Source organism: Podarcis tiliguerta (genome assembly GCF_965153285.1).
Source record: "Podarcis tiliguerta genome assembly, chromosome: 8".
Taxonomy (NCBI): domain Eukaryota; kingdom Metazoa; phylum Chordata; class Lepidosauria; order Squamata; family Lacertidae; genus Podarcis; species Podarcis tiliguerta.
Window position 1 is genome coordinate 20,421,767 of NC_139541.1, and position 16,766 is coordinate 20,438,532.

The 16,766-nt window shown below is 45.8% G+C and overlaps 2 protein-coding genes across 3 annotated transcripts in view; both read right to left on the reverse strand.

Annotated features, from left to right (window-relative positions):
* Positions 1-16,766, reverse strand: part of LOC310682949 (transcription factor HES-5-like) — a 121,361-nt gene that overhangs the window by 77,901 nt on the left and 26,694 nt on the right. The gene's annotated exons all lie outside the window — the stretch shown is intronic.
* The window catches only part of PANK4 (pantothenate kinase 4 (inactive)), a 28,966-nt gene that overhangs the window by 4,826 nt on the left and 7,374 nt on the right, over positions 1-16,766 (reverse strand). For both annotated transcript variants that reach the window (XM_083452124.1, XM_083452125.1), the window contains exons 4-18: positions 15,871-16,054; positions 15,270-15,362; positions 14,841-14,994; positions 13,762-13,943; positions 12,753-12,834; positions 11,489-11,589; positions 11,044-11,199; positions 10,323-10,435; positions 8,444-8,531; positions 7,406-7,557; positions 5,332-5,387; positions 3,625-3,674; positions 1,682-1,786; positions 1,283-1,383; positions 674-742 (exon numbers count right to left, since the gene is read on the reverse strand). In XM_083452124.1, the coding sequence (XP_083308250.1) occupies positions 674-742; positions 1,283-1,383; positions 1,682-1,786; positions 3,625-3,674; positions 5,332-5,387; positions 7,406-7,557; positions 8,444-8,531; positions 10,323-10,435; positions 11,044-11,199; positions 11,489-11,589; positions 12,753-12,834; positions 13,762-13,943; positions 14,841-14,994; positions 15,270-15,362; positions 15,871-16,054 (1,686 nt within the window). The remainder of the gene's footprint in view (positions 1-673; positions 743-1,282; positions 1,384-1,681; positions 1,787-3,624; positions 3,675-5,331; positions 5,388-7,405; positions 7,558-8,443; positions 8,532-10,322; positions 10,436-11,043; positions 11,200-11,488; positions 11,590-12,752; positions 12,835-13,761; positions 13,944-14,840; positions 14,995-15,269; positions 15,363-15,870; positions 16,055-16,766) is intronic.

Here is a 16,766-nt window from a genome sequence, read left to right on the forward strand (position 1 = left end):
CAACCTTCCGAGGGGCTGCAGGTCAGTGGTGGGTGGAGCCAGAGGCAAAACTGGGTGGAGCAACAAATGCAAATGTCACCCTTTCTACTGTTCATCAGCTTCATCAGAATTCAAGGGCTTATTCCAGCCAGGCAAAAACAAGCAAGGAGGCTACAAAGCAGGGAGTTTTTGCTGGAGGTAGTGGAAGACAGGAGTGCCTGGTGTGCTATGGTCCATGGGATAACAGAGAGTTGGACACGACTAAACAACAACACGAAGCAAGGCCGGTGAAGTTTGTGGCCCTGCCACTGTCCTAGAGAACAACACTTTATACAGGCCGCCCACGGTTTGCCTGGGTTAAGGGGCATGCCCAGCATTATGGTCCCATTCACACAGCTCTTATGTCAGTGACACTTCAGATTGGGGCAATGCATGTCAGTTTCATGGCTGCCCCATTCTGCTTCTGGGTTTCTTTGCAAGCGGCAGGAAACTGACATGCATCACTTAAAGGCTTTGCTTTGGACGTGCTTCTGGAAACTGAGAACAACTCGGTGGAACCACAATGCTCTACAGACCCTAAAAAGCAAACACTTGCTGCCCCCTTGTGGTAAGAAGGAGGACTCCCCCCCCCCCCGGACTGTTAACACCATCTGAGCTTTCTGTGCTCGCAATATACAGGAGGGAGACCTCTTACCTGAGGTCCAAGCAGGGTGAACTTGAGCCTGTCTGTACCAAGAGCAATTTCTCTTCCTTCAAGGCATCTCTAAAAGGAGGCAGATGCATAATTTTAAGATCAGCTTCAATGTTCACGTGCTACAAATATGCCAGGTCTTGGGCTTATATTATGCAAAATTATATTATGCAAAATTAAGGGTTGTACTCAACAAAGCCCTACATAGAGCTGACCCAATGAAATTATGAACCTAAGTTAGTCATGTTCATCCATTTCAATGGGTCTACTCTGAACAAAACCAGGATTTGGAGCAACCCTTTGTCTTAATCAGGTGTGGAGAACCTTTGGCCCAGCAAGATGTTCCTGAACTACAACTCCCATCAGCCCCAGAAAGCATAGCTGGGGATGATGGGAACTGAAGTTCAGAAACATCTGGAGGGCCACCTGGTCTCGAATATCACAGCACAAAAACCCAAAACCTTAAGCTTTTATTTAGCAGAGTATCGTTCAAACTCTTTGCTTCTGATCGCTCAACAAACCACCAACAATCCAAACTTTGTGTTAAGTCTCAAACCTTCTCTTTTAAGAGCGTGCCAGCCCAAAGAGAAGAAACACCATACTGGTCCTCACCGTATGACAGGATCTGTAGCTGCTATCCTCTCTGTAACAAGCAGGGACTCACTGTAGGTGACATCATTTAGCGCAGGCCCAGAGTTGCAAGCCAATATAACCTGTGAACACACACGTCTGTATGTGAGTTGAAGTGAAGAAATAAACAGTAGGAGAGCACCAGGAGGTGGGATTAACCTCCTAGTCCAATAATATATCCTCCACTAGAGCTTTCCAGTCACCAAGTGGTTCAGTATAGGATAGTTTCTTCTATCCGATCCTTGAGGAGATAAGGCAAGTTTGCTGAAATAATCTTACCCCCCAGTTTACTTATGCCATTATCTTCTCAAATAACAACACCAACAGTGATGAGCTAGCTTGAGGCAGTTTACCTTAGGCTGTCACCGTAATTCAACTGACCTCTGTGCCCCTAGAGAGCAGCTCCCTGACAAAGGGGAAGACGCCTAATATGATGTCTATTCCACTGTTATCTGCAAAAATTAAGGCACATTTATGAGGGGAGGCCTGTAAAAGAAAAAGAAAAGTATCATTCAGAGAAGCACCGACAGGCTGCAGGTTAAAATATGTACACGGAGTTAGCAGTGCGACCCAAACCATGTCTATTCAGAAGTGAGTTCCATTGAATTCAATGGATCTTACTCTCAGGTAAGTGGAGTTAGGACTGTAAGCAAAAAAAACACTTTTGCTGGAAAGTCTATAGGCTACTCTTTCAGCTCAACAGATTCTGCCTGAGAAAATGACCTCTGTAGGAAGATGCAGTAGGTCTGCCCTAGAGCAAAAGATGTCCATCAGCTGCTCTGAGTTTGCCTGTTCCTTGAATTCGCAAGACATAACCGGCTGTACTTTTGAATAAATAAGGTATACTATTCATTGTATCAAATTGTAGATTTCAACAGAAGTCTCATAAAGTTCAATGAAAAAAGCAGAAGACCCAGTAGATCAGTTCATTCTCTGGTCAGTTCATGCGTAAGGTCCATACATGTAAAAGTATCTATTCCACTTGTCTGTTCAAAGAGTCCAATAATCCACATGAAGGGTTGTTACAGTTCCACAGAATCCTTTCACAGAGTCTAAGACAAGGATTTCCGGAATATTAGCCTTTTTTCGCCATCCTAGGCTTCATCAGTAGAGCAGGCTCATATGTAATATTGCAGGATAGTGAATCTTATAGCATGGTAGTGGTTGCAGTCCGTTGAAATCTACCATTTGATACAATGACTAGTATACATTATTTATTCAAAAGTACAGCCGGTTACTTCTTGTGTGTTTATTGGGTATGTTTCACGTAACCATAGGTTTGTTGTTGTTGTGTTGGTCCTTGAATTCAACAAGCTCAAAGCTATGGCACAGTCTGAAAGGCAGTTGGCACCCACATCACCTTCCTTTTGGCTCTATATGGAGGGATCTCCAGTCCAAATCTGTGGGGGTGGGGCAGAGGTCACAATAATTAGTTGTCTTTTTTAAGGGTGTAGGCCAGTTTTCCCTTGGGCCAGAGCCCCCTTGGACACCAGCACGTTGCAAAATCCAGAGTTCTTTCTATGGATTCACATTTCAAAAGAGTGTTTTGATAGTCTTTGTAATGGTCTGGGCTATGTCCTGTCTCCACTGGGCTTTTCTAAATAGGCTATTTTATGGGATTCTGTAGTTCTGTGGCTGGTGGACAAGTGGCTGAAACGTCAACACAGGAATCTCACAGAAAGCGGATGATAAGCAGGGACAATGACTGAGAAGATTTTGGATTTTGTTAATGTAGAGCAAAACCCAGAGATTCTGCCATAGGTAAAGTACAAATGGCTTAAAAAAAAAAGCGGCTTCCTTTCTTGTACAAAGCAGCTGTTCCAGAGAGGAAATCAGAAATCTAGGGAGAATCTTGTCTATCGTCCTCTTCTAATATCACATTGTTTGGGTTTACACTTAGTCTTACTTCATAAAATGCATGTTCAAAACCATTTTGCTTCTATATTTAGAGGTAATCACGCATGAAAGTATTATCATTCAAACCCCTTTTGCTCCATTTTGTTTCACTTTAGTACTTGAGTTACTGATTGCATGCAAAACAGCCTTCTTGTTTATTGCGGAATGCTGTATTCTTCTGCATCCTTCTTTTATGAAATTAACTTGTCTTAAAATAAGGAATATTAAAAGGGAGAGTTTATCAGTTTCAACGATCTGCAGCTGAAAAGGGGAGACCCCCCCCCCTATCTTTTGTCCAGCTGCATTTTATTCAGTAGTTAAGAGTGACTGCTTGTAGCTTGTTGTAACCTGCCTTGGCACCTTGGTAAGTAGTAGCAGTAATAATAATAATAATAATAATAATAATAATAATAATAATAATAATATACCTTGAGTCGTGCCAGCCATTCATTGTAGGAATCTTCGAGCCAGGGGCGTTCTGTACAATGGCACAAAAATCAACACGTTATCAAAATGTTATGGACAGGTCAATCGCTCAAGAAAATCTGGATGGAAACATTCTGGGCTCCTCTCTTGGCCAGAGGTCTAAGGAGGACTAGAGGCTACGACCCGTGTCCTCGAGGAACAAAGGAAGCTGCCTGAAACTTGTTGCTCCATCTAGCTCAACGGTGTCTACTACAGCAACTGGAAGCAGCTCTCTAGGATTACGGACAAGTGACATCTCCAGTCACACCTGGAGATCCTGGGGACTGAAACTGGAACCTTTTGAATGCAAAGCAGGTGCTTGGCCATTGAGCTATGGCACTTGCCAGGGCAAGAGGGAGACCAGCCTGTCCTTATCTTTTGGCCAGAGGAGCAGCTAAAAGGATGTGTGTACAAGGGTTTAAGAGCACCAGCTGTTAACGGCACAGAGACTGCCCAACCGAAGGGCTGCTGGTGTGTACAAGATATTTTGATTGGCCTGGGGTGGAAGGTGGGGAATTTAGCCTGTTGCAAGTCGCCTTGAGAAGCAATCAGTCCAAAGACAGGGGGTATTAAAATTCATAGAAAATAAAATAATAGTGTATGCTTCAGGGCCACACCTGCACATTCAGAGAATGCTGAGGCTCCCGCAACCTGGGAAAAGACCACTTGCCCACTTGCTCTAAGTAACACTTCTGATGGCAGAACTAAGATTGGAACAAGCTGCCTTGGGTGTGCAGTTTAACCTTTCCCAAGACGAGCCTGATTTTGTTGGCTCAGGCAAACTCCGGACAATGGTTTGTTGTTCAATAAGGTTCTACTCTAATCCAAGTGAGTTATTATATCCATTCATTTCAATGGGTCTGCTTGGAGTGTGACCAGTGTTGGAGGTGACCCCATACTTTCAGCACAGGACGCGAGGCATGGGTAGGAGTTGGTGTGGGCCACATTTTGCTGTCTGCAAGAGCCTAAGTGGGCCCTACCAACCACATTGAAGAACTTTTAAATTCTCCTGCTCACATAATTTTATTTTGTTTTTTAAGATGATGCAGCCTTAAGGACTGCCAGATGCTGTGTTTGTTATCTGAGGCGCTTCTCTGTGAGAGGTTCAGAGGTTGACAACACAACAACGGGCCTTTTCTGTGGTGGCTCCACATTCATGGAATGCTTTCCCCAGAGAGGCTCACCTGGCATGTTTCTTACATATATTTAGGTGCCAAACAAAAACATTCCTCTTTACCCAGGCTTTCAGCCATTAAACAATCTGTGGCCTGTTTTTTTAAAAAAAGGGAGGGGTTGTTATGATTTTTTTAGTGGTTGTTTTATTGATTTTTTTATTATTATTACATTACGTAAATTTTAATGTACACTGCCCTGGGATCTTTCGATAAAGGGCAGTATATAAATTGAAATAAATAAATAAATAAAATAATAATAATAATAATAATGTCCCAACACTGTCTGGCAGTAGTACTTCAGGGTTTTGGACAAGGGTTCAGCAACATCCCCATCCCCAGCCTAGAGGTTTTTACACAGCTATCTGCTCTTAAGGATGCTCCGCATTCACAACCAGCCATAGCTGCCCCCCCCGCGCCCAATAATAGGGACGCCCCCTACCTGATACATACAGGTATCACAGAAAGATACCAAAAGGGAGAGTTCCTGCCCAATACCTTGCAGTTTTTCCTTGGCTTCCTCGAACCCAAACTGCGGCTCCGTTTCAAGAACGCTGGGCATCAGGGAAGAGAGAGAAAGAGAAGGAAGAATGTGAACATTGGGGGTGGTGAGATTCTGCAGGGATGCTTGGTCCAAACAGCTCTGCCGCTGAACAAGGCATGTGCTACCCCTCCAGGATTTCCTTATTTAAAAATAAACATCTCTCAGTAGTGAGCCTGGAAAAGAGGACAGCAGATGTACTGTGTCCAAATAAAATAAAAAAAACGTTTAGAAAGACAATGAACAATAGGTCATATTTCAAGAAGGAAGAAGAGAGCCCCGCTGCAAGAAGACTGGGAGGGAGGCACATGAAAGAGTCGCCTGCAGAAGCAGACCATCAGACCACCTAGCCCAGTTTGGCCTAAATCTCAACTGGCAGCAGCTTTCCACAGTTTCGGGCAAAGGGCGGGTCTTTCCCATGACTTGCTCTTTGTAGATGATGGGAATTGAAAATGCATGCAGAGGATTATTTCCTCTGCCACTGGACCACGCAACAGACACAAAACAGGAACACAGGAGGCTCCCTTATACTGAGTCAGAGCATTGGGTCCACCTGGCTCAGTAATGTCTACACTGACTGACAGTGGCTCTCCAGGGTTATGGTCAAGAGTCTCTCTCAACCCTACCTGCAGATGGCAGTGACTGAACCTGGGACCTTCTGCATGCGAAGCAGGGGCTCCAGCCACTGAGCTACAGTCCATCCCTAAATGAGGGTAATAGCGGGGGTGGCGCTGTGGGTTAAACCACAAAGCCTAGGGCTTGCCGATCAGAAGGTTGGCGGTTCGAATCCCCGCAATGGGGTGAGCTTCCGTTGCTCGGTCCCTGATCCTGCCAACCTAACAGTTTGAAAGCAAGTCAAAGCGCAAGTAGATATATAGGTACCGCTCCAGCGGGAAGGTAAACGGTGTTTCCATGCGCTGCTCTGGTTCGTCAGAAGTGGCTTAGTCATGCTGGCCACATGACCCGGAAGCTGTACGCCGGCTCCCTTGGCCAATAAAGCAAGATGAGCGCCACAACCCCAGAGTCGGTCACGGCTGGACCTAATGGTCAGGGGTCCCTTTACTTTACGTCCCTTCCAGCTTGTGAAAAGGGCTGTGCCCTGCCAACCTCTGCCTGCCCTTCACCAGGATGCCTTCTTGCTTACATCCAGTTCAGATGGTAGCACTGGCTCCGCTCCCTGTTTGGGCTTCCTGCTTCCTGCCCTACCAGCCACTGCCAGAGTTATTTCCACTAATATATAATCCATCCAGCCCTATTTATAGGCGCCAGTTTGAGAGGAAGCAGGGCTGGACTGCAATTCTTAATACTCCGTTTCATCAAGTATCAGTGTGTGCGCGCACACACAGATTTAAAAAATCAGAGAAGTCCGCATCTAATAGGAGGAGACTCCGCACTTCAGAAAAATGCCTTCAGTTCATCAAGGACTTTTTAAAAAAGGGACTCAGATGTGTTGGAGGGGGTGAGGCTTCCTAGCATGCCCTTATCATCATCACCCTAGGGAAACAAATGCTTGATTAGTCTTACAGTTACACTAGGGTTGCCATATTTCAAAAAGTAAAAACCAGGACACCCAAAAAGTTCTTGAGTTGTTTTTTTTTTTTTTGAAACCCCAACCATGTTGAGCCAAATTTGTTTTGATTGACTTGCCTAAGATCCAGCACAAAGCGCCACCTTTTGGAAGCCCCCTCCCCGATGAAATTCCAGTATGGAAGCCCTAAGCTACACATACTGCTAGGTTCTGTATTTATCATGTCAGCAAGTTACCAACCAGGTTTAGTGCTAATGAAGTGACCTATCATGCAATGAGGTGTGTTGTTTTGTTTTTTAAGGGAATTAATTGGCCCACTTCAGTCATATGGGGAGAATTAGCCACACCCAAACACCATTAATGGAACGTAAAACGATTTGCAGATGGCAAAGCAGAAGTCATTAGCGCACTTGCTGGAAAAAGAATAAATAAAATACAAGGGGCATTCAAAGTCTTTTGAGGGGAAGGGGGGATGCAGAGCTGTACAAAGACAGAACACCTACTCTGAGACTGCTTTTGCTCCCCAGTCAAAGACGTTTCCCGCAAGAAGTCCTTTCACCAGAGCGAACTGCCGCTCCTCCCAGCCTAGTGAATCCAAAGAGTCGATAACGCTCTGGTAACACTTTAGTGCGATGCCGTTTTCTTTCTGTTTTACCTGCAAGAAAGTAAGGCACAAGGTGATATGTACAGGGAGGAAGGATAAGGCTCAATTCCTTTAGAAGCGCCTTGTCCCTCCCCGACCCTAAGCTCTCTGCTTTGTAGTCTCCAGTGGGATTGTTGAATAACCACAGATGACAAGAACATATAAAAAGAGCCATTTCTCACAGAAATTGCTAAAAATGCTCAGAGGTGAATGTTTCTAGAATCCACCAGTAACTTCTTCATTACAAAGCAGCAATGTGAGTTTGGTGCTGGGAAAAACAACAAGTTTGACAGAATTCAGAGATGGGGTCTTTTTGGTGTTGGCTCCCTAATTATAGAAATCATGAAAAGCATTATACCTGGGCCCCTGCTGGACAGGCTTTCAAATAGAAATGCTTTTTTTCCCCGACTGCCTGTTTTTTGGAGGGTGGGGGAAAGGGGTGTTGCCTATTTTGGTTTTTTTTTTAAAATGTCATTTACAAAAACAGGAACCTTTCTAGTATTACATACCTGCATCTTGTGTTCTTTTAGCAATATCTCACCTCTTTTAGGTATCTCACTTGCTCACTCCCAGAGTCTTGCATACATGCAGGGCATTCATTTGTACACTTACAATTGTACATTTACATTTGTACATTTATCCCATTACTCTGGACTCTTCTTTATCACTTCTCTGAAGGGGAAATCGTCAGGGCAGGGACCCAAATATGCAGTTTGTCTATTACTGCTCATGGGAAAGAAAAGATTTGAGAATCTATGGGTTGTATACAACGCTAGTTGTACTCAAGTGATGTTAATACATCTGGCTGAGGTTCATTAGTTTCAATGGGTCTGCTCTGAGTAGGACTTAGCTAAGGCTTACTTGAGCACAGCCAGAAGGTTAAGGAGGAAACACTTACCTTGGAGTAGGGATCTGGGAAGTTGAACTCATTCAAACAGTGCTCCCTTGTATCCAGCAGACTTCTAACAGTTAAGGTGCCGTAAGCACTGGGGAAGATGAAAGGGGAAGGACAGGGAGGACATAGGTCAGCTGAGAACACAGAAACCTTATACTGAATCAGGCCACTGATCTATCTAGCCCAGTACTGGATACACCAGGGTTGTCAACCTGGTCCCTACCACCCACTAATGGGCATTTCAGGATTCTAGGTGGGCGGTAGGAGGTTCTACGGCACAAGCTGAATCCTCCTTCCATCGAGCACTGGTGGGCGGTAAGTAAATTTTACCATCAAGAAAGATGCATTAGTGGTGGTAAGTATATAAAGGTTGACTACCCCTGGTCTAGACTGGCTGGCAGAGGCTCTTCAGGAATTCAGACAGGGGATGTTCCCAGTCCTACTTGCGAGATGCCTGGGATTGAACCTGGAATCTTCTGTGTGCCACTGAGCTCTTGCTCTTCCCCTTTCTAGCCGTGCAGGGTAATTAAGGGCAACTTTTGCTCTGCTAGTTATATGCATCTCTCATGCATCTCAAGATAATTAAGTGGCTTGCTCTCAAAAGGTATTCCATGGTTCTCTGGAATTCCCTTAGGAGTGAAGCACGCAGCCAGCACTGATGTTTTCAACACGGGTTGAAAGCATTCCTCCCTCCCTAATCTTTCCAAATTAGTCTGTTTCCTTCTGCACTTTTTACTTCTTGCTGGGTTTTTAAGAGCTTCATACTGCGTTTTATGATTGGCACCCTGCTTTATATTCCATTCTTCACTTTTTACGCTAGCTTGCTGTGCGGTTGTGTCTTATTTTTACATGTCACCACGGCGGAGCTGCTGGTGGTTGTTTTTTAAAGAGATCATCAGCTGCTTTGGGGAGGAAGTTATTCAAACAGCAAGGGATAGAGAGTTTCAAACACACATATAGTGAAATAAACCGAAGGAGGAGTGGATAGGAGCTGAACGGAGACAAAAAAAAAAAAAAAAGACAGACAAAAGGGAAGATTTCCAGCGCATATCCCAACTATGGAAGTAATTACCATGCAATGCACTGACAGCCACTAACTGATTCAACAGTCATGGAGGGTAATTTATCAATGGCTACAAGTTCTGTTCCCCGTGTGCTTCCCTTCAGAAAGCCTTTGAATTAATAGTTGCTGGAAAATCACAGGAGAGAGAATGCTATGGCCCTCGTGCCCTGCTTGTGGGTTTCCTGAATACATCCAGTTGCTCAGGAGTGTGGAAACTCAGACCTGGGGGCCGAATCTGGCCCTCGGGACTTGCTCCAGGCCACACCCCTTCCCCAGTCGCACTGGCTTGATTGGAATGAACTCCAATCATTCCTCCTGCTTGTTTGGAGGACAGAGGTGTGCTTACTGCACAAAGGCGTTGCTGACTTTTTGCCCAGTGTGGCCCCCAGAAAGTTGAAAAAGCTTCCCTTTCTCTGATCTAGCTGGACACAGCAGAAAGCCCCAAAGCCCTGCGGGATCAGGCCAAATGAGGCCTATCCAGTCCAGCATCCTGTTGCCACAGTGGCCAACCAGAGGCCTCTGGCATGCAGGACACAACCACAGCCACAATTCTCCCAACTTGCAATTCCCAGCAACAGGCATTCAGAGGTGTTCTGCCTCTGGAGCTGAAACATGCCCATCGTGGCTAGTGGCCATCAACAGGCAAAATTTACGGAGGATAAAGACCAGCCGTCTTTTAGAGCCATTTACAAAACTGGTGGGAATTACTCAGGATGCAAAAGTAGCAAGCAGCTCATCAAGACGCCCAGCAGTGTTTAAAATGTGCATTAGGTTCCAGCTAAGTCAACCCACTAAGCCGTCCCGCACGCACCGACTTACAAAGGCTGCTGCCGGAGCGTCTGAAGTTTGTCCCAGTACTTCTGCCGGAACTTCTCGGCTCGCTCAGCTGCATCAACAGACTCTGGCTGGCTGGCTGCAGCTCGCTTCGCGACCTGGCAAAGGAAGGAAGGAAAGCGGAGGGAGAGACAGTGCCAAGAGCATTATTACTTGCACCTCCAAGACTTTGCAGCTTCTGTTGCTGTTCAATAGAAAACGAAAGCAGATGAAGCTGGAAGCAAAGATAAATGTCAGAACCGGGCCCTGGCAACGGCGAACCCTCTAGATTAGGCGAAATAGTTGCTCTAGTTTGAAGAAAGCAGCTGACCAAAAACAAAACAGCAACACGCATCTAAGATGCAAGAGGACAAAAAAAAATCCCCTGACATATTTTTATTTATTTATTTAAAGAAATCTCAAGTTTCTCCAAGGGTCCACAAACACTGGCTTAGCTTACCAGCTAACCCAGAGATGGGGAAAATGAGGTCCTGGGGCTGGATGTGGCCCTTCAGGTCTCTCTGGCCCCTTGGACCCTTTCTAGTCACACCCCTCACCAGCCCTGACTCATAGACTCCTTGAGTCTATTTAAGCCCACTGGGTTTCCGCAGACGCTCCTGTAGGATTGGTGGACTTCCATGGGCTTCACTTTCCTATTAGGAAATCTGCAACCCCCCTGCAAATCCATGTGATATATGTGGCAACACATTTAACAGAAGGCCCTCACCCCGTCCAAGGCCTCCTCGAAGCATGAGAGCCAGTACTTCCTAGCCATGGCATCGTCGGTGAGGTCAACCGTGTCCGGGATGTAGGTGGACGGATCCTTCAGCAAGGGAAGATTGACAAGCGGTCGTTCCAAACGATCCATTTCCAACATGTCAAACTTGGGAAGAGGGGAGGAAAGGTTGTGATCAGTATAGAATGAGATTAGACAGGAGACCTGCACTAACCTACGTGGTTTACGCCTGGAGAAACTTGGGGGGGGAAACGCGATGGGGACCTGTGCATTAGCAGCAATCTAGCATAACTACATGTCCTTTAAGTCCCAGGTCCTGCTTCCAGGCTTCCCATAATGGGCATCTGGTTGGCCACTGTGAGATCAGGTGGGCCTTTGGCCTGGTCCAGGAGCCAGCCTCTTCTCACCTGCGCAGCTGTATCCTAAGGAGACTCACCGTGCCACTCCTTTCTCGCTGCATGGGGCAGATGTCCGGCGACGTGCTCATGAGCCCAGAACTGCCAGCGTAGTTTTCCCCCCAGCTGTACTGATTAGGATCTAGGAGATGGTGGGGGCGGGGAGGAGAGAAATGGAACCATTAGCTGAAGGCGAGAACAAATATGAAGATGCAGAGAGATTCGCACACATGCCACAGATTTACAATCTCTTGTACAAACAATAAAAGCAAACAGCAAATAAAGCCAGGTGTTTTGGAAGGCAATAGAACTTGGTTGGATCATTTGCTGGGTTTAAAACAGGGTTTCCCAAACTTGGGTCTCCAGCTGTTTTTTTTACTATAATTCCCATCTTCCCTGACCACTGGTCCTACTAGCTAGGGATGGTGGGAGTTGCAGTCCAACAACAACTGGAGACCCAAGTCTGAGAAACCCTGGTTTAAAAAATAAAAAAGTTAGGAAAGAAACAAATGAAAGTTAACCATGTTTACTTATTACAATGTTCTGATGGTGAATGACCATAGTCACGGTCACGAAGAGCTGCATCCAACGCTAGGCCTACTCAGAGTAAACCCAATGCACGGAATAGAACCAACCAAGGTTAATTAATTTCACTGGGTCTACTCTGAGCAGGATGTAGCCCAAAGGAAATGCCCCTGACTCTTTGCCAGCAGTAAAGCTTTAAGCTGTGTGAAAACCTGGGTTCCTACTGGTGAGTGCCTGGAAGCCTTCAAGCGATGCCTACGTGGTTTTATCTGGCTAGAAAACCACAAGAACAATTAAGCAAAAATTGGGAAAAGAAGAAAGACTTTTACCCTCTCCAATAATGAAACAGTGGGAACATGAGTAAACATTCTTAATACCCCTGTGAGGGGGGTGGGGGAGGAGAAGAAGGGAGAGACTTCTCATGGGCAGACGACCAAGTTGACAATCCTATGTTCTGTTGGCCGATTATCCTTGTCACAACTGGGTCTTGTTAGGGGAGAAGTCACAGTTGGAGGCTTGACTTTCCCCCTCCTTTTTCTAGGCAGGAGGTGGCGGCAGCACCATGTTCTGGCACAAACAGGCGGGCTGAGGAGGAGGCCAAATCTCTTTTAAAACCCACCACAGTAAATGGAGTGAGAAATTGGGAGCTCCATGCCCAGAAGTCCAAGAATGGCTGGAGCAGGAGACTTAATCCCCCCCCCCCCCGGCAGGGGGTTCAGACTCCCCCACAAAGAATTGTGAACTTTTTTTCAGAGCGCTGTATTGGTGTTCTGTACTTACTGTCTTGCTCGGCTCCCTTCAGAAACGCCCCGATGGCTCCCAGGTATCCTTCGTGCCTCAGGAACAAGGCCTGAACCTCTCCCTGCCACAACATGAAAATGTTTGTGTTTGGACAGCCTCCAATAGCTTGAAAATCTCTTTTTGCATTACTGTGTTTACGGCTCTTAACAAAAGGGCAAGCACAGATCATAAGCTGCAACCCTGATTTTGTGCAGGAATTCCAAGACCTATTTCAACGCAGAAATTCTGCAAGCGTAAACACGGCGCTTGAATTGGGCTTTTTGCTGCCTCCAGTCACATTTGGGGTAAACAAAGACAACGGGGGCAAATACTGCAGTGGCTATTTTGCAAAAACGAACAAACCAGGCAGCCACTGAGGAGTGAAGAGGGCACGAATTTCCCTGTCACTGATTTTGCCTGACTCGCTCGGTTCTGCATTGTATCACATGCTAGTACTACTCAGATGCACAGAAATTAAGGGCCATCGTTTAGGGCTTCCAATAAATGACACATTAAAAAGAAAGCCATGTCTCTAGACTAGCATGGCTTAGATCAATGACTACCTGTTTCTTTACAGGCATTATCAAGCGTGACAAAGCTGAAAGGGTGGGTCGCAGCTATTAATTCTGTTATAGCTTAATTACTTTTTAACCTTTATGTTCTCAGCTATCTGTGTTTGTTTTAATTTTTGTGAGCTGCCTTGAGTCCCAGTTCTAGGGAAAAGGTTGGACACGCACACACAGTGCTTTGCATAATCCAGGAATGGGGAGGTTGTGGCTCTGCAGATATTATTGGACTCAAAACTCTGATCAGCCCAGCAAGCATAACCAAAGCCCAGGGGAGACAGGAGCTGGAGTTGCACAACATCTAGTGGGCACCAGATTACCCACCCCTGACTTAATCACGCAGCTGCAAACCAAACAAACACCTTTAGTCATTCCCTGTAAACTAAAACCAATAAATAATAATAATAATAATAATAATAATAATAATAATAATAATTCATTACCTTGGAGAAGAAATTAATACTGTAAGTAATTGTGCGCATGGTGACTGGATGGCCTCGAATAAAAAAGCCTCCAAAATAAATTTTGTTCAGGTTGTGGAGTTTGGCGTAGAGGCAAGCCAGCTGCCCAATATCGTTGCTGATCATATGAAGCAAGCTTTTTGCCATGTCTTCTTTGGAAAATTCTAAAAAGGAGGGGGACAGAGGGGGGAAAGGGATAAAAGTATGGATAAACAACTCATGGCCCACAGCACAATTGTAAAAGTCGTTTGCAAGCAATCAGTTCGGGTCTCTGGGAAGAGCAGACAACCTGCTGGTTGAGGAGAAAGAAAGAGACAGAGAGAAAAAGTGTGCCCCCTAAAAATTTGGCTCTGGCCCTGTCCCTACCTCTAGCATATGGCACCCAGAAGAAAATAAAAGACTGTCCCTTTAATCCAGGGATAGGCAAACATACCCAAGAGGACTCTTTTAGAGTCAGGAGTAGCCAACGCGGTGGTCTCTAGATGTTGTTGGTTTACAACTCCCTTCATCCCCATCTTTTGGGCATGCTGGCAGAGGCTGATGGGGGTTGTGGGTCAACAGGATTTAGTGGTTCTCAACCTGTGGGTCCCCAGATGTTGTTGGACTACAACTCCCATCATCCCTAAGGTCTGGCCTTGCTAGCTAGGGGTGATGGGAGTTGTAGTTCAACAACATCTGGGGACCCACAGGTTGAGAAAAGCTTATAGAGGGTCACCCCATTGGCTATCCCAGTTGTAGATGAGTAAGAACGGGCCAGAATTTACTCTGGAGGGAACTCGGGTGGTTTTGTGGAACGAATCAGGGATGAAGCCAGCAGCAACTCTGGGGCTTGGTTTGGTCAATTCAACACTAGACCTGTAGCCTCATCAGAATCAAGTTACATGGTGAGCTCTGTCCATGGGCCTACTCTGAGTAAAACCTAGTTGGCTAGAGCCTTACACACACTTTGTTTGTTTTAAAAGACTGACAGAGCAAGGCAGCAACTCAGCAGACAAACCCATGGGTTCTTTCACAGGTTTTATCACCGCACCAGCACGACGAAGTGAATTTTAAAGTGGTACCTTTGTCTGCTGTGGCAGATTTCCCGAAACTACTGGCGATCAGGTTTCCACTTAGCCCCAGCGTCTGGTAGGCCCCACCATAAACATCCTTCACAAGCATATCGACGTTTGTGTGCCGTCCCTTCGAAGCGAGCTGCAGCAACTCATCAAATTTCTAAAAACAAACAAACAATCAACACCCTGCAAACGTCACTTGAGCACCTCTTGACATAATGGATAATTCTTAGGTCCCGTGGACTCCCCACCTGAAGCTGTTCACTGCAGACACAGATCGACTACCTGCAGTAAGAACGAGGCCTTGGTCTAGGAAGCACCAACACCAATTTGTGCTTCTCATGCAGGACAAGAGGGGCAACCAAGGTGGCCAAGAGATCTTCCCTTATTAGCAACACACCCAAGTCATGGCAAAATTGTAGCCTCTGGTATTACCTTTGTTTGTGTCAGCAATGCTCCGAGACCCCAGAAAGTGCCCCCTCCGATTGAGCTCCCTCCAATCCACTCAAATTTATCTTCCGTTTCCACCTATCAGGAGCAACCAACAACAGCACACAGAATTTACAGCTATAATATCGACATGAACACATATCTCAGTGTGTGCCTGCCTGGACATGTTTTTCCCTTGGGGAAACCCAGCTTTCAAATAACCAGGAAGAGAGAGAAAGGTGGGGATCAGTATGGGATGAACAGCCTAGACAGGTGACCTATGCAAACCATGCATGGTTTAACCAGGTGGAGCAGCAGCAGGAAGATCTTCAATTTCAAGACAAAAGGGAGCCATATTTTAGATGCATGTTTTAGATGAGGAGTGAGGAACCTTTTTCAGACAGAGGATCACATTGCCTTTTGCACAACCTTCTGGGGGCAGCATGTCAGTGGTGGGTGGGGCCGCAGGCAAAGGTGACAAGTGTCATTTGGATAGACAGCCACCAGCCAGATTCCAGCCACCAGGCCTTTCCTTCATTAATCTGAACTACACTTTCGATATCTGCATACGAATTATCAATTGAATTGTTAAGCTGATTTTACATACCTTCACTATGGAAACTCCCGAGCCGATATTGACTAGCAAATAAGGGAAAATATGTGGGTGGTTCATCTGAAACCGGAACTCTGGGTCTGCATCCTTCATGTATGCAAATGCCTCGTGGGGGATGTTCTTTAGCACAAAGTTGCACCCTTTAATTAGGCAGGTCATGACATCTTCTTTATCTAACCTAAAACATGAATAAAAAAAGCAAAGTTCCTTTTCTTTCAGCTCTATGTGCTTTACAAGACTCAGATTAATTCTGTTCACTTTAATTGTGAATTTTACCACAATGACTTCGAAAACTGAAGTGTGCAAGTGCTGTCTCTTTCTGTCTCAGGCGTGTGTGTGTTGGTGGGGAATGAATCTGGGGGAGGGAAGTGACTAGAAATGGGTGGTGCCCACAACAACTTGCTCAAAACTCCAGAAGTACCCATAATCCTAAAAAAAGTTCCTGCTGTGAAGTCTTCCTGTCTGATCACTTAGAGAGAATTCTCTTCGACCGGTGAAAAAGAACTGTCCCTTACGTTGTGCTCCACTGATAGCATTAATCTTGCTTGGCCATTCTGAGAGCAGGGAGTGGGTCACCCCACTTTCAGTGAGATCTCATTCTTTTCAAGGGACCTCACACACATTTAAATTGTATTGCAGGTTGCTCTGTTGCTTCCTCTCACCACAGGTGAACAAGGAAGCGGCTGTGTTCAAGTCTAAGTGAGGCATCACTCCTTCTGCAGCTATGCTGGTCTCTGTTTGCTCACAGACCACCTCCACATGCCCTGTGAAACCTACCAGCCTTCCCTCCACCCAGCCCATCAAGTTATAATTAAAAAATTGAGAAGTCTACGCGGTGCCCGATTCTGCAGCCCAGAGGCGGCCAGTTCCCAAGTTTATGTGCAAGTAAA